Raw genomic sequence first — 17,939 nt, 5'->3', positions numbered from 1 at the left:
TAGGCCATATTTTTGGGCCAATGTCAGGGACGACATGAAATTAGCGGGGGAGAGTGTGACAGGTAGAGACAGACTGCAGCCATGATGTAAAATCATCCAGCACCTGTGGAGTTAAAGCTCTAACAAGAGACACAGGAAGTGGTCACTGACACAGCAGGGTGTGCTGGGAGGGAGACAGTGATCCAGGAGAGTAAATAGGAAAAGGGAAGAGACATCATGTTGGTCCTGAAGCAAAGCTAGAAACTCTGGACTGTAGAACAGAACAGTGATAACAGAAGGGAGTTTAGCTGAGCAGCTGAAGGCCAGAACTGATTGAGACATCCATCTTTCCCAGTGCTAAGTACAACTGCCAGTATACAGTGATATCTGTTATGAAAGACTCATGTACTGTATGTGATAGCTGTGGAGACTGTGTGAAGAGAAGAGAAGTAAAACCTTAACAACAACTGCTGTCTGGGATTGTCCCTTCGTCTGAGCTCTCTAATATCCAAGAACTCATATACACTATGTCCTACCTCGCCCCGCTGTGAGACGGACATACGACAGTATACTATGGGGGAATTTATCATTCCATTTATGTCAGAAAACTGATGATACAGAGGGGTTTGTTTGGTGCAAAGCCCTTTCCCTTTCGTCCTACAGCAGCACATTATGGGGTATTTCTGCCCCTGTGTGCTGGTAGGACAGGCGGAACTTTTAATCAACATAAATGAATATGCATGACTTCACCCTATAAGAGGGCAGAGAGACCTCCCTCCGCTTGTTTTTGCTGTCCTGTGTGTTGGGACAGGTGGAGGAGGCTCTGTGACCTCCTGTATGGTTTAGAAGAAGGTGTCTTAAAGCCTTCTTCTTTTCCTTTTCTTTCTATCCGAGTGAAAGATCTAGGTTTATATTGCAGTCTTTTGTCTTACCTTCTTTGCAGGTTGTTACTGACATTCTTCAGCTCTGCTGCAGCTCGTTCACTGCCCAGCAGTAAGGTAAGCCGAGTCCTCTTTCAGCTTTTCCTCTGTGTTCAGTGCAGAAACTAAAATAAATAATTTCTATTGCAATGGGCACTCTATCAACTTCCTTACTGTTGTGTTTTGTGAGCGCCCGTGTTCGCTCACCTTTGCTGTAGTCGCAGCCATGGAAGTTGTTGGGGAGTTTTCTCTTCCCTTATCAGGTTCTGTGGTCCACTCGGCTGACGGGCTGGGCCTGTCATATGTCAGTGAGTTTGAGGATCGCTGTATTCTCAGCAACTCGCACATCTCCAGGTGAGGTAAGGTGAAGATGCACCAAGACTACTCTTGATAGTGTACAAGTTCCTTTTAAAAAAGGAAATTTTTTTGTGACAGTCTGTAGGGAAACAGACTTTTATGTTTGAATGCACTGGGTCTATATTTCTAGTCTGTTTGCACTCTACCAGAGGTGGCTACTGGCTTTTTTGACCACCTGGGCTACCTCCCTGTTGCCATCTGTGGCGTCTGCTTGACTGTTGACTACCTGCCACTTGGAGTGGCTACCTGCCTCTTACTTGATTGTCAGCTTCTGTCTGCTGCCACCTATGGTGTCTGCCTGACTGTTGGCTCCCTGCCATTTGGGGTGGCTACATGCCTCTTACTTGATTGTTGGCTACTGCCTGCTGCTACCTATGGTGTCTGCCTGTCTGTTGCGTACCTGCCACCTGGGGTGGCTTCCTGCCACTAATCTGTCTGTCGACTACCTGGGCAGCTATCTGCGGTGTCTGCCTAACTTGGCTACTTGCCTCCTAAGGGTGGCTACCTGCCTTGAGTACCTGCATGGATGGTCTATTTAACACCTTGTGAGATATTATCCTCTACTTCTGCTCCTGAGGGGAGCATCATGAGTGGAAGCATCTTGCAGTTGCAGATTCTGAGGAGCCTTCAACCCATGATGTGGTAATCTGGGTTAAGTAGTTCATGATGAATCCAGACTTCAAAGTCCATTGCTGAAAAGGCAGGCAGACCGCCTATTTACCTGAGGGAAGAGTCTTTCTCTCTTCCAGGAAGGTTCGTTAAAGGACATCCGTGACTCCATCTCCCAGCCTTCAAAAAAAAAAAAAGAAAAGTACAACCCCTTGATAGGCGCTCCTCTCGTTATCTTCTATTGAAGACTGGCAGGTAATGGATAAGACTACCTCTTCTGGAGATGGAGACTCCAGCATTTCCAGCAGACCTTTTTTCCTGTGGACAAGGGTTTTTTAGGCTGCTGAAGTCCATCTGATTAGAGGACCAAGGATGTTAATGTGGAAGCTCCTCGTCCACCTCTAGGAGGCAGAGGGCCTTTCTATGTGGACTACCTCTTCTGGAGATGAAGACTCCATCATTTCCAGCAGACCTTTTTTCCCATGTACAAGTGGTTTTTTTAGGCTGCTAAAGTCCATCCGGTCAGTGGACCAAGGATGTTGATGGGGAAGTCCCCTTGTCCACCTCTAGGGGGCAGAGGCCTTTCTATGTGGACGCAGCTCAGTGATGCACCCGGAAGAATTGCAGTTGGCTACCTGACGATTCAAGGCCATGTACCAATTGTATCATCTCAGGTGGACTGATAAGACGCTTCTCCTAAGGTTGATATGGCAGTGTCTAAACTATCCCGCCATACAGTGGTTACGTGAATGGATTGAATTTGCAGGATTCATTAGTTGGCGGCCTTAGATCAGGCCTGAGTACCCATAGCATCCATGGAAGTGCCTAGAGATGACATCTTAAACCCTATGAGTTCTTTATTTCTGGCAGCCAACTTTCTGGGCGAAGCTTCTCTTCAGCAGCTGAAGCTAGCCTCCAAGTCTATGGCCCTCTCCACGGTGGCCAGGAGGCCCTTATGGAGGCCCCAGCCCCAAAGGCGTCTGATGGGGCAGTGCTCTGTGACCAAACTACCTGTGTGAGGTTGACTCTCCCACTTTTTTTTCCATGTGGTGAAAAATACTTCTAGGACCCTTGGGTCTTGCAGGTTGTGGAACGCGAGTGCACTAGAGAATTGCTCCATCCTCCATGCGATTGATTGTTATAGTGTTTTCCTTCCTGCTGTTCTGCAGTTCAAACTAGAGATTCCATCAGTGTCTTCATAAAAAGGGGGGCCTGTAAGGGTTCCCCTACTAGAAATGAGGTTTGGGGGTCTAGTCTCCATTCTTCCTGGTACTCATGTCAGATGGAGAATGGAGGAGAATCTTAGACCAAAGGTACCTAGACCGTTAAGAAAGAGGGTTTAGGATGGAATCGGTAAGTTCTGTGACTTCTTTTTTCCAAGCAAGGTGTTCCCGGGGTTACTCTGGATTTAAATGATGCTATGCATGTTCCCATTTAACTGTCATTTATTTGCCACACAGGAAATTCCTCAGAATTGCCATCCAAGTTTTTCCGGTCACAGGGAGCATTGCCAGTATGCCGTTCAGCATCTCTTCTGCCCCCCACATGTTCACCTAAGGTGGTGGATCCAGTCGCTGCTGCCTCAGGCGTCAAGGCCTCTTTGTTGTTTCCTACCTCAATGACTGGTTCATAAAAGCCCAGTCTATACCACTTCTTCTGCAATATCTTCAAATGGCCGTATCCTTCCTTCGGCGGTTGGAGAGGCTAATACGTTGGGAGAAATCAGAGGTTGTGCCACCCAGAGAAAGATCCTGGGGTTCCTCCTAGACTCGGAAACAAAAGGTGGGAACAACATCCAACTGGAAAGAACTCAAGGCTGTTTACCTGGCTTTGCTTCACTCCCTCCTTTTCTCAGGGGGAGAGTTGATAAGATATTTTCAGACAGTATGACCACTGTAATGTATCTGAACAAGCAAGGAAGAACCAGGTCTCTATCTCTGAGTAAGCCTCAGAGAGGCGATTTTGATTTTCACGCGGGCAGAAAAGGGTCTGACCCATTTATCCATCAGGGGTTCTCTGAACTTAATAGCGGATCAGTTGAGTCGAGGTTCTACCATATCAGGCGTATGGTCCCTCAATCCAGAGGTGTTCCAACAGATTATCCTGTGACGGGGTCTCCCAGGAGTGAACATCATGGAAACTTGACTCAACGCCAAGGTGGAGAAGTTCTGCTCACTGTACCAGGAGGACAATCCCTTGGCTGTGGATGCCCTGTATATCCCTTAGAAGTCCAGGTTGGCATACATATTCCCTCCAATTTCTATGATACAAGAGGGGTATTGATGAAAATCAGACAGGACCAAGTCCCGTCGATTGTCATAATTCCGCTCTGGCCAAAGAGGACTTGGTTTGCCCAGCTCATGTTCATGAGTCAAGGCACATACTGGAGGCTTCCCCCATCCAGAACATGGTTACCCAAGGAGCTCAGAAGTACCAGGATCTGAGGAGATTTAACCTGACAGCCTGGAGGTTGACCAGTCCCTATGGAGGATAGAGGACTGTCAGAGGCTATCCTGAAGACTCTCGCCTGTGCCAGGGCAGAGATGACCAATAAAAATTACCTCAAGATTGCTAATATCTGGTGTCTGGACCATGGTATGGATTCCTCCGATCCCCCAATGGGGGTGATCCTGGATTTTCTTCAGTACGGTCTAAACAAAGGGCTATCTCCTGCCACCCTGAAGGTGCAGGTCACCGTTTTGTCCGCCTGTCTGGGGAGGCGTTTATCTCAACACTCCCTGGTGAGTGGTTTTCTCAAAGGAGCTATGGGGATAGGCCTTCGGTGGCTGCTCCTGTGCATCAGTGGGACCTGGGTACAGTTCTATCGGCGCTTTGTAATCCGCCATTTGAGCCGCTGAAGGATGTTGACAAAGTATCTGACTTTCAAAACTATGTTCCTTTTGTCTATTACATCTGCCAAGAGGGTAGGAGAACTCCAGACGTTTTCCTGGATAGAAGCCTACATTCCTTTTTTTGATTACAGGGTCCAACTAAGATTCCTTCCAGGATTCAGGCCTAAAGTGCCTTTCCTAACATTAACTAGTTGGTGTCCCTTTCTGCGTTTTTGTCCTACGCCTTCTTCTCCTGAGGAGATAAAGCTCCACACTTTGGACCTTGTGAGGTGCCTGCACGTTTACCTTGACCGCACAAGTCCTGCTAGAAGATCTGAAACCTTCTTATTAATTTAGTTGGAAGACATGGGGGCCTTAAAGCCTTGAAGAGGCCTTCAAGGAGGCCATTAAAATTTCTTTTCTGCTCAGGGGATGTCTTCCCCGGTTTTTCTGAGAGCTCACTCCACAAGAGCGGTCTCAACTACTTAGGCGGAGAGTAAGGCTATGCCCTTAGACCAAATTTGCTCCTCAGCTCCCTGGTCTTCCCAACTTACCATTGTGAAGCACTATAGATTACACTCCCGTGCTTCAGAAACTGCCGCCTATGGTTGGGCAGTATTAAATTCTGTAAGGCAAGGAAACCCTCAGGCCTGTCCTGCCAGCACACAGGGGCAGAAATACCCATATTGTGCTGCTGTTAGGACTAAGGGAAAACAGAATATCTACATAATCAGCGATTCTTGTATCACAACCCCCATATCTGCGAATGTAGTTGATCAAAGATTGGAGCTGACCAAGGTTGGGACACCTTGGGCTGACAGATTTATTATAACTCATGGCAGTTTTCTTCTGTAAGTTAGAATAGAAATCTACGCCACTTTCTACAGGCCTAGATTTCCGTTCTGGCGCAGGAACCACAGCCTCTTCATAAAATTTACCGCTTACTGCACCAGTTGGTGCCTATATCAAGATTGGCGTATGATCTGACAGTCTTGACAAATTTGCGATAATGTGTGGGGACAATAAGGGAGCAGTATACTGTGTGTGGGGGCAACAAGAGAACATTATTAGGGAGACCCCCAGACATAACTTTGCTATTATGCCAAATCCGCCCCTGTTTATAACCATGGAGTTATGGATTCAATGCTGTGGACGCAACACTTCATGAGACGGCAGGAAATATCCTACCTAACGTTAATATAATCGTCTCATGATCAGATCTACAAAGAGGCGGAGCTTATGCAAATTTGGATAAATATGGTGATCCTACGTAGAATGAGGGTGGATGCGAGCGACGTTCCATGGATATAACACGTAACAGCGACAAATCTTCAGAAACAATCATTTTATTATCACAGAATAAAACATTTTGCTGCATTGACAGTCACAGCCAAATTATCAACAGACACTGAAAATCCAAAAGGGCTGGAACATCCATGAAACGCAGCATGTCCGTATAAGTGGTCAGGGGGTGTCTGAAGGAAACCCTGAAAAAGTAAAAATAGAACAGATTTATGAAAAAAACTGAATTGTATATTGTATACTTATATGTAATTACTCTGGGTCTGGGAAAACTGAGTGACAGGCGTTATAGCTTCCATAGGGACTGTCATTTATGACCAGGTAAAATAGGTCATGCAGGGAAAGATGGGTAGCAACATTTACAAAGGCTGTTAACAGGTCATATGAAAACCCAGCTTTCCCAGAAACAAATATAATTAACAAAGAGCTGAATATAAAAGAGAGGACGATCCAAGGACGAGTGGCTACACAATGCTGATATTGTATTTTATTGTTTCTTGCTCCAAAATTTTCTTCTCTGCTGAGTCAATGGAAGCTAATTATTATCTACACCTTGTAGAGTGTAATGCAGCCAGCAAAAGTGCAAGGACAGCAGAGGAGGCTCAGGGGGTGTCAGAGGAACGGAGATTAATTACAAGGACAGTAGCGGGATCACACAGACTCACTGTAAGACACAGCGTATCTCTGCTTCATCACTGGATGCTACTGGTACATGTCTAAATAATATAGCTGCCCCCTATGGAGAGGAATAAAACTACTATAATACTGCTTCCTATGTAAAAGATTATAACTACTATAATACTGCCCCCTATGTACAAGAATATAACTACTATAATACTGCTCCTATGTACAAGAATATAAGTACTATAATACTACTCCTATGTACAAGAATATAACTACTATAATACTGCTCCTATGTACAAGAATATAACTACTATAATATTGCTCTTATGTACAAGAATATAACTACTATAATATTGCTTCTATGTACAAGAATATAACTACTATAATACTGCTCCTATGTACAAGAATATAACTATTATAATACTACCTCCTATGTACAAGAATATAACTACTATAATACTCCCCCTATGTACAAGAGTATAACTACTATAATACTGCCCCTATGTACAAGAATATAACTACTATAATACTACCTCCTATGTACAAGAATATAACTACTATAATACTGCCCTCTATGTACAGTAATATAACTACTATAATACTGCCCTCTATGTACAATAATATAACTACTATAATACTGCTCCTGTGTACAAGAATACAACTACTGTAATACTACCTACAATGTACAAGAATATAACTACTATAATACTGCCCCTATGTACAAAACTATAACTACTATAATACTGCCCCTATGTACAAGCATATAACTATTATAATACTGCACCTATGTACAGGAATATAACTACTATAATACTGCTCCTATATACAAGAATATAACTATTATAATACTACCTCCTATGTACAAGAATATAACTACTATAATACTGCCCCTATGTACAAGGATATAACTACTATAATACTGCTCCTATGTACAAGAATATAACTACTATAATACTGCCTCCTATGTACAAGAATATAACTACTATAATACTGCTCCTATGTACAAGAATATAACTACTATAATACTGCTCCTATGTACAAGAATATAACTACAATAATACTACTTCTATGTACAAGAATATATCTACTATAATACTACCTCCTATGTACAAGAATATATCTACTATAATACTACCTCCTATGTACAAGAATATAACTACTATAATACTGCTCCTATGTACAAGAATATAACTACTATAATACTGCTCCTATGTACAAGAATATAACTACTATAATACTGCCCCTTATGTACAAGAATATAACTACTATAATACTGCTCTGTTGTACAAGAATATAACTACTATAATATTGCTCCTATGTACAAGAATATAACTACTATAATACTGCTCCTATGTACAATAATATAACTACTATAATACTGCCCCCTATGTACAAGAATATAACTACTATAATACTGCTCCTATGTACAAGAATATAACTACTATAATACTGCTCCTATGTACAAGAATATAACTACTATAATACTGCTCCTTATGTACAAGAATATAACTACTATAATACTACCTCCTATGTTCCTAATAGATGTAAGACTATAATAATAGGTAGATGGTATTTCTCAGGTATGGTATATATGATACATCTGGTTTGGTTACTGGGGTAACATTTCAATATTCTATTACTGTTCTGATCTTGAGGATTTCGGTAACCTAGCAACTCTCTGCACTGGTCACTTAAGAAAGCTGAAGAACGCGGTGTACATAAAGAAGAGCGACCTTCAGGAATCATCTTGTATTTTCATTAAAAAGAATGAACTGCTGAGTGCTGAGCCAGTGTATCTAAGCATATAATGTGAAATACAGTCTGACAAACTAACGTATCTAAGCCTATCATGCATAATATTGTGCTGCGCTGGTACTGCCAAGTTTATAATGTATCTGAGCTGTGTATCTAACCTTAGCATGTATTATACTGTCTGCTGACCCACATATCTAAGGCTGGGTTCACACTACCATTGGATAATCCCATATGAAAGAAAAATGGACACTTATCATAACAGACACTAACTGATATTAATTAGAGATGAGCGAACACTATTGGAAACGGTCGTTTCGAATAGCACGCACCCATAGGAATGAATGGAAGCGGCCGTCACACAGACTTTGCCGGCGGCCGGCCGCTTAACCCCCTGCGTGCCAGCTGCGTTCATTCATTCCTTTGGGTGCGTGCTATACGAAACGGGAGTTTCGAATAGTGTTCGCTCATCTCTAATGTTAATGTGTCCATTATGTAACTGATCCATTTAAAGGGATTCTATCATTAGAATCCCATTTTTTAATATTAACATGTAGGAATAGCCTTAAGAAAGCCTGTTCTCCTACCTTTAGAAATCTTCTCTGCGCCGCCGTATCAGTAATATTCCCCGTTTTCTGCGGTATGCAAATGATTCTTCTTGCAGCACCGAGGGCGGTCCCCAGTGCTCAGACAGCACTGGGCGTGTCGGAGTGATCCCCAACGCACTTTCCCGGCTTTCCCATTTTGAGCCCCCACTGAAGAGCTAGCGGTGACGGTACCATAGCTCCTCAGTGTCAGAAGGGCGTTTCTGATAGTCTGTCAGGAACGCCCATCCTCACAGTAGCATTTATTGCGCTGTACTGTGAGAGGGGGCATTCCTTACCGCCCGGCGATGACACTGAGCGGTGAGGAAAGACCCCCCCCCCAGTACTCGTCTATGGACAAGTACTACCAGGAGTAGGGGCGACGTTCCTCACTGCATGTGCCCGCGGACAAGAAAGGTCTTCTTTAAGGCTATTCCTACGTGTTAATATTAAAAATGGGATTTTAATAACAGAATCCCTTTAATGGACAACTTAGTATCACTTGGTGTCCGTTGTTATACTGTCTGTTTTTTTTGTTTTCTGCATTCGTAACCACAGACTTCAATGTTAAATAATGGACGCCTGATGTCCGTCATGAAACAGGTTTTTCTTTTGTTGAGTTTTTTTCGGACACAAAAGTCCTGCATGTAGGATTTTTTTGTCCGTGAAAAAAAAACCGATAGAAGACAGATTGGGTGTATAACGGACACAAGCTAAAATCACATTCAATTGAATGGACATTTTAATGGATTTGTGACAGTTCTGCTAGTGTCTGCTGCTAAAAATATGTAACGGACAATAGCGACAGTATTGACGGTCACCAGTGATCGTGTGAATGACCCCTAAACCTAATTTATGTAATACTGAGCCAATGTATCTAAGCCTACCATGTGTGATAGGGACTTCAAGGTCAACAAATTTCACAACAATTCTGAGGGCGATGCTCTGCAGCTGATATATTGGTCATGGTCGCTGCTGATATAGGGCAATGCTCTGCATTAAATGTATAGGTCATTGCTGACCTCACTTATGGGAATGCTCTGCAGTACAGTAGGCGATTCTCTGCAGTTTATTTAAAGTAGTCGATGCTCAGCACTAAATATAGAGGGCGATGCGCTGCAGTATATATATAAATATGATTTTATATAGTAGGCGATGCTCTGTAGTACATATATTTAGTAGGCGATGGTCTGCAGTGTATATATACTGTATATATAGTAGGCGATGCTCTGCAGTATATATATAGTAGGCGATGCTCTGCAGTATATATAAATATTTAGCAGACGATGCTCTGCACTAAATATAGAGGGTGATGCTCTGCAGCAAATATATAGTAGGTGATGCTCTGCACTAAATATAGAGAACAATGCTCTGCGGCTCTTTGGGGAAGTTGCTTCACTATTAATTGGCTAATTGCTGCTATAAATGAAGAGAGGAACCAGAAGAAAACAGGAAGTAAAGGGGGAAGAGGTTCCAGACGTGCGTTTCTTCATTCTTGGCGCATTTCTCCCTTTTGGTCCAGGCCTCCATTTTGTTCATAGCATCCAATTAGAATTCAGCTCTGCAGTTCTGGAGTGGCCCAGGGGTGTACCTATAGGGGGTGCAGAGGTAGCAATGCAGGCCCTGAAGCTGAGGGGGCCCATAGGACTCATTACAGCAGAATAAGACACCAGTATTCTAAATAGCACTTGGTAAATGGGGGTCCGGTTAAAGATTTTGCAGAGGGACCCCAGAGTTTATAGTTAAATCACTAGAGTCCCAATATGGACGTAAACCTCCTGAACTTCACACAAAGGTCACTAGGTGGAGCATGCTGCACAGGTATATATATTCTTCCTATTCCATAAGCCCGGTAAAGACCCCACGTGCTGTACCAACTACCATCCGATTTCCCTCCTCAATGTCGACATCAAACGTTTTGCCAAGATGCTGGTAAACCGCCTTTTTCCTCTTATGTCTCGCCTGATACATACAGACCAGGTGGGCCTTATCCGCGGCCGTGAGGCCCATGATAATCTCCGTAAGACTCTCTTGGTGATGGATACAGCCCGTTCGCGTGATTTCCCCCTTTGCCTCCTATCTGTTGATGCCAAGAGGGGATTCGACTGGGTCCACTGGGGCTTCCTGCGCGTTTCCCTGGAGCAGGTGGGAGTGGGCCTTCCTTTCTCCATAAGGTCCTGTCGCTTTACGGGGACAGCTCTGCCAGGGTCCGTGCTAACGGTCTTCTCTCTGATCCATTCCAGGTTCACAATGGTTCCCGACAGGGGTGATCCCGTCCCCTCTTTTTTATGCCCTTGTGATGGAGCACCTGGCTGTGGCTTTACGAAACTGTCCCAACGTCTTGGGAATTTCCAATGAGCTCTGCCCAGGTCAAAGCAGTCTTGTACGCTGATGATCTCCTCCTCTATGTCGCTCACCCCCGCCTTTCCTTCCCTTCTATCTTGGATGAGTTCTGGCACTTTGGTGAGGTATCTAACTTCAAAGTCAATTTGTCTAAGAGCGAGGCCCTCAACGTCTCCCTCCCTCAAACAGAGGTTGCTCACCTCGCCGCCCAATTCCCTTTCCGGTGGCAGCCCCATTCCATTAAGTATTTAGGGATCCGTATTGCCGCTGACCCCAACGAACTGGTTGACCTGAATTACTCCCCACTCTTGGAGAGGACCTCCATTGATCTGAGATCTTATGGCTCTCTTGGCCTGTCCTGGTTCGGGCGTCCATCAGCTAGGCCCTCGTTCTCCTGGTTACCCAACCCTTGCAACTCTGGGTTCTGTCCCTCTTTTCCCCCCTCGCGTGCCTCTCTCTTTTGCGTCTTGTTCGTTGTGTCCTCCCCCTACCTGTTGTCTCTTGTGTGTTTCATGCGTCTCAGCCCCTCCCTTCTATCTCTTGTACTTGTCCATTGTCTCGTTTCTGTTTTTGGTTCTCTACATTTGCTCTTTTTGAACGGGGGTTCCCACTGGAGCTTGTTATGTTTACCGGCCCTGCGAGGCCTTGACGTATGATGTGCAGGCATAAAGCCCTTTTCCATACTGTCTTGTTTGTTTCATTGCAAAAATTTAATAAAAGTTGATTACACCTATATTGTTCCTATTGACTTCAATGGGAACTGTATGAATATGTATGTAATGAGTGCCCCCTAGGGGTAGCTTCAGGCAGTAAAGACTTTTATTATGTGGCTGTGTAAAGGGATGTAGGCAGGGTCGCTTTAATCATAGGGCCAATGGACCAGGCCCTATGGTTGCGGGGGGCCCTCTCAGTCGCCCTGGCTGGAGCGGGGAAGTCCTACATTTCGGGTGCTGTCCCAGACGACTAGCATTGATTTCAATTCATATAGTGGAGCACAGAGCTATGAGAGGGGGCCCCACTTTCAGAAAGTTTGAACTCTACTGGCGCTGTTTATGGGGGCACTCTGCTAGGAGGTACTCTACCTGTACTGTTTATGGGGGGCACCCTGATGGCACTGTTGAAGGCACTTTGGCCGTAGGTGGACGTGTGTAACTTTGGCCACTTACCTTTTTTGTCTGGTTTAATATCACTGGGATTCAAAGCGTCATGACGTTTTCCTAGGGTGAATCCCAAAATGGACAAGACCAGGCAGTCGAAGGTTCCCAATATGGCCAGAATAAAGCCCCAGTGCACCGAGCAAGTGCCAAGCTCATACCTGTCTGAGCGGTAGTTACAGAAGGGGCGCACAGCGGGAGAGTCCCAGCCATCCGGAAAGAGGATACAGGCCAGAGCCTGGCAGAAAGCTGAGGAAAGAGAGAGGCAGAGATGGTGGATAAACCTCGAGGATCACAGTCTGATGAAGATTAAGCTAAATCAGTGTTTGCATTGATAGAGTAGGAACTCTTAGGGTTAATTCACACGGCAGAAACCTTTTCCGCCTTGTAGACTTTTCTCGCGGCTAGCTGCGATGGGATGGCGATGCAGTGCATTGGCATACCGTCATGGCATCCCTCTCCTGATTACGCCTGGATGAATGGGCCTAATCAGGAGGGAGTCTCGAGCCGCGGCTGAATCCGCCTGAAGATCGGGCATGTCACTTTTTTTCTGCTAGCTGAAAAAAAAAAAAATCACTAGCGGAAAAAAACTGCAAGTGACTCCCATTGAAATGAATGGGAGACATTTTTGCAGGCGGATTTTGAGGCGGATTCCGCGTCAATCTCTGTGTGAACATACCCTTACAGCTGCTGAGGGTTTGTTGCAATTGCATCCAGTCTAGACAATGCTCTACTAGTTTCACACAGAAACCCGCCTCCCATCTCTAGATCGGACCCCTCCATTACCAGCAGTCAGTTGAAGCCAAGCACAGAGTTTGTAGACGGTCCCAGAGTGACAGAACCACAAGAGTACGATGGAGGCCAAGCTGAGCAGAACCAGCAGCAGAGCCCCCAGCATAAAGCCGGCCGCCGTCTGGAATGGTGGGAGAGCCTCCAAGATGCCCTGTGGACCCCGACATTCTGTGCCCCAATCCGACTCTTCACAAACTTGGTACAATCCAAAATGTCCACTGCCCTCTCCACCTAGAACCCAAGTGGGCTGCAGGAGCACAACAATCTCCAGAATCCCCAGGAACAGGGTGCAGGATGCCCATAGAACGGTGACCGCCCGGCCATTCTGGACAAAGTCTGTTTCATATAGATGAACATGTCCAACAGGATCCATGAGGGGTGACCTGGACCAAAAATGTCAGGAAAGAATCTTATATCAGGTTGTCTAAATACAGAGCAAGTCTCGTGTTATACATACATGGCTTAGAATCTACCTGCGCTAGAACCCGCCGGCCATCTGCACACATCTATAATAAGGAATCCCTAGTCTTCTTCTTTATCTACATTTATGGGAATTTCACGCAGAATCTCTCCTCTACATACATTCGTAACCTAGATCCTTTCTCCTCTACTATTCCTATACTTTAACTAGAACCTTTCACCTTCTCAGTATAGCTACCTAATAGAGATGAGTGAGTACTGTTCGGATCAGCCAATCCGAATAGCACGCTCGCATAGAAATGAATGGACGTAGTCGGCACGCGGGGGGTTAAGCGGCCGGCCGACGTCAAAGCGGAAGTACCAGGTGCATCCATTCATTTCTATGGAGCGTGCTGTTCGGATCGGCTGATCCGAACAGTACTCGCTCATCTCTAATACCTAATCTAGAACCTGTCACATTCTCCTCTATACAAATGTCTTATCTAGAACCATTTTTGCTGTCTAAATTTATAGGAATCACAACAAGAATCCATTACTTCTATGTAGGTACTTAGTCCACTAATTTCCTACATGACCTAGAACCTTCCCCTCCACTGTTTCCCCTACCTGACCTAGTACTGTTCCCCACCACTGTTCCCTTATATTCCCTAGAACCGTTCCCCACCACTGTTCCTTTATATGACCTAGAACCGTACCCCTCCACTGTTTCCCCTACCTGACCTAGTAGTGTTCCCCACCACTGTTCCCTTATATTCCCTAGAACTGTTCCCCACCACTGTTCCCTTATGACCTAGAACCGTACCCCTCCACTGTTTCCCCTACCTGACCTAGTACTGTTCCCTTATATGCCCTAAAACTGTTCCCTTATATTCCCTAGAACCGTACCCCACCACTGTTCCCTTATGACCTAGAACCGTATCCCTCCACTGTTTCCCCTACCTGACCTAGTACTGTTTCCTTATATGCCCTAAAACTGTTCCCCACCACTGTTCCCTTATATGACCTAGAACCGTACCCCTCCACTGTTCCCCTACCTGACTTAGACCCTTTCCCTTCCATTATTCTATGCATTATCTAGAACCTTTCCCTTCCACTGTCCCCCTCTATCTGACCTAGAACCTTTCTCCTTCCACTACAGGTACCTGCTTTATCCCCATATCTAATCCAGAACCTTCTGCTTGATATTGATATAAACCTTCCCCCTCTGTTTTAAGGTTTCCTCTCCAATCCCTTCCGTACAGATACCTGACCGAGAACCCCAGCCCCCTGGTCATGTATGTTTATATGCACATGCCTAGCACCTATACTAGAGGGGGGTCCTATAATCCAGGGGGGGGGATCTACCACTCACCCTGATGGTGTCTTGCTGTCTTCAGAGCATCACATTTGCAGGATATTCAGCCTTGTGAGCAGCAGCTGAGCCGTCTCCCCTCCCCTTCTCTGCAGAACACATCCCCCTCCCCTGTACAGCCAGTACCTACAGCTAATAATTATACCAGGGCCATATTAACCTCTTAGATTCCAGTCCGATAGGGTAGGGGTCTCTAGACGCTGCTACAATGTATCTCTTAAAGGGATTGACAATAGGAACATAATGATATGGAAATTTGGAGACAATTAAGTGAAACATTTTTGCAAATATAAATAAAGACATATTTTGCAGTTTTCCACATTTCCCGAAATCTTACGTTACGTTCACACCTGCGTTTGGATTTCTGTTCTTCAGGTCCACTTGGGCATCCAAAAAATGTAAACCCTAGCCAATTAAGAAGTGATTACTCGGGGAAACCTGCAGTCCCCATGGACTATAGTCTGCCAGGTTTCCGCCTGAAATCAGCGGAGAGAAAAGCCCTCCTTGAAGGATTCTCTTGGCATATTTTAAGTGGAGTGGGGGAAGAGTCCCCAATTGCTCACACAATGGTAGTGTCCTGCAGCTTTACTGGAGACGGTCTGCTGTCTTGATCAGTTGAGGCTCCTCATCTCCAGTTTTTTTGGATGAGGGACTGAGACATTTTTCCTGATGACCAGGGGTCGGTCCAACTGTCTAGCTCACTGAACTGGACCATCCAGTTTCCTGCTCAGTGAAAACAGTGGGTAGGATATTTAAAGGGGATGTCCAGGGGGTCTCTGTACACTTAATTCCTCTGCCGTTTTTGGAAGCCATAATTAGGGACTTCAGGCTGGTTCTGACCACAGGTCATGTGAGTGGGACCACCACCTGATCCCGAGTCACTCCACCTCATTCCCCATGGCTGGATTCACCCACAGCACAGTGGGAGGAGGCGGAGCATCTTAGGGATCAGGTGCTGATTCCAATCATGTGACCTGGTATCAGAACCAGCCCCAAACCCCTAAGCACCATGCCCTAAAACCCAGAAGGCTGTAAGAATACAGAGGCACCCTGAGGAACCCCTCTAACCTTCCTTCACACAGACCCTGCAATCTATTCCCATGCCCCCATGACAACAATTCCTGGCCTGTCCTCTGCTAATTCAGCATTCATTGTCAGAAGGACATAGTACAGATCCAAATCCCCATCGATGTCCACACACAAGCTAGTAGGAATAGGATGTTCCCGTAATGTTGCACCAATTAACCCTTGTAGGACTGTCATGTTGGAAAAATGGAAATTTATAAAAACCAAAAATTTAGGTCGGATCACTATTAGGTATAACATTCTCCTGCCGTTGACCCACTGAGAAGAGCTGTGACCCATAACTTCAGGGAGAGAGTCAGGCAGTGTCAGGACAAAATTAACGGACCCCATTATAATCAATGGAGTGATCAGGATCGGCTGTTGTCTGTTATTGGATGGACTGTTTATCCATTGCAGGAGCAGAAGAATGGAGACAAGGACTCAGATGTGAACACATCCTTAAGCAAAATCTCAAGGTGTGAAGGAGATAAACGCCACTGCCTGCTACAATGTAGAAGCGATCCAGTAACACTTACTATAAGAGGTGATATAACGCTGGCACTCTTCTATAAGAGCCCTGCACCATGTATTATCTGAGGGCAGATATTTCTGGCCCTGTGACCAGTTATGTCATCAGGGACGTGGCTTAAAGCTGCCTTTATATGGCCGGGACTTACAGGCTGACCTGAGGGTAACACCGCAGTCATGTCCGGTCACTTCAGTTCCTTGCATTGGTCACTCAGATCTCTCCGGCTCCTTTATAGTCCAGCCGCACAGTTGCAAAGGGATGGATGCCATAGGCAAGTTGTTGTGGTCACGTGACTCTACCGTATGTTCGCCAAACCTACACTACATAAAAAGACATATATGCATGTTTTTCTCACTATCTGACATGAAATCAGAATAAATCTTTCCCGTTTTAGTTCAATTAGGATCACCAAAATTATTTATATTTGCAAATGCCAGAATAATGCAAGCATAGTGCGAGCAGGGTGGCCAACAAACATGGCTCAGCAACACCAGGTCTGTCAGGGGAATGGGCCAAATTCCTACCAACTATAGTGAGAGCATTGTGGAAGGATGTCCAAAATGATTGAACCAAGTCATACAGTTTAAGGGCAATGGTACCAAATACCAATGAAATGTATGTAAACTGTTGACTTTGCAGAAAGTAATAATAATGCCATAAAAAGTCTCTCTCATTATTCTGGCATTTGGCAAATATAAATGGTTTTGGTAATTCTAATTGTCCTAAAACCGAAAAGGTTTATTCTGATTTGTTGTCAGATAGTGAGAAAACATGCACGTGCGTCTTTTTACAGTGTCTAGGTAAACTTCTGGTTTCAACTACTGTATATATATATATATATACACTGATATATAAAGCTACAATATCATGTCTTGTGTAGGTTCTCATCTCTGATCCACCAAGGTCTGGACTCCACAAGATCTCTGCAGGTTCCTGTAGTATTGGGCACTAAGATGTCAGCCACCGATCCTGACAGTCCTGAGATGTTCTCAGTGCGGCCTCCATATATCAGCAGCAGATACACAGATTAAAAATCAAAACAGATCTGGGAATCCGGAGCAGAATAATCACCTTCATCTCATGGCCACGTTCTTCATTCCTGCACATTATTCTGCCGCGAGAGGCCACTGCTATTAGTGGGCACCTCTGTTGCCATGAAGGGGGTCCTGGGTCTGTACAATGGTTAGGAAAGGTGGTACATAGTAATTAGAGATGAACGAACACTGTTCGGATCAGCCGTTCCGAACAGCACGCTCCCATAGAAATGAATGGAAGCACCTGGCACGTACACCTTGCTGGCGGCCGGTCGCCGTGCCAGGTGCTTCCA

At 45.1% G+C, this 17,939-nt stretch overlaps 1 protein-coding gene across 1 annotated transcript; it reads right to left on the bottom strand.

The window, feature by feature from the left end:
• Positions 1-6,115: 6,115 nt before the first annotated feature.
• On the bottom strand, positions 6,116-15,100 carry LOC142185626 (LHFPL tetraspan subfamily member 3 protein-like). The gene is made up of 4 exons (XM_075261051.1): positions 15,019-15,100; positions 13,242-13,630; positions 12,468-12,704; positions 6,116-6,183 (listed from the first exon to the last, which is right to left on the bottom strand). The coding sequence occupies exons 2-4, from the start codon at positions 13,618-13,620 to the stop codon at positions 6,161-6,163; spliced, it is 639 nt and encodes a 212-aa protein (XP_075117152.1). The 5' UTR covers positions 13,621-13,630; positions 15,019-15,100; the 3' UTR covers positions 6,116-6,160.
• Between the last annotated feature and the right edge of the window lie 2,839 nt (positions 15,101-17,939).

The sequence above is a fragment of the Leptodactylus fuscus genome, chromosome 11 (genome assembly GCF_031893055.1).
Source record: "Leptodactylus fuscus isolate aLepFus1 chromosome 11, aLepFus1.hap2, whole genome shotgun sequence".
Lineage (NCBI taxonomy): Eukaryota > Metazoa > Chordata > Amphibia > Anura > Leptodactylidae > Leptodactylus > Leptodactylus fuscus.
This window is presented reverse-complemented; position numbering and strand designations above follow the sequence as displayed.

Excerpts from the sequence above, each read along its gene's own strand:
- LOC142185626 (XM_075261051.1), bottom strand. The coding sequence starts at position 13,620 with ATGGATCCTGTTGGACATGTTCATCTATATGAAACAGACTTTGTCCAG. Across the intron at positions 12,705-13,241 it reads TTGGCTTCAACTGACTGCTG|CTTTCTGCCAGGCTCTGGCC; the intron begins GTAATGGAGGGG and ends CTCTTTCCTCAG. Across the intron at positions 6,184-12,467 it reads TATTAAACCAGACAAAAAAG|GGTTTCCTTCAGACACCCCC; the intron begins GTAAGTGGCCAA and ends TTACTTTTTCAG.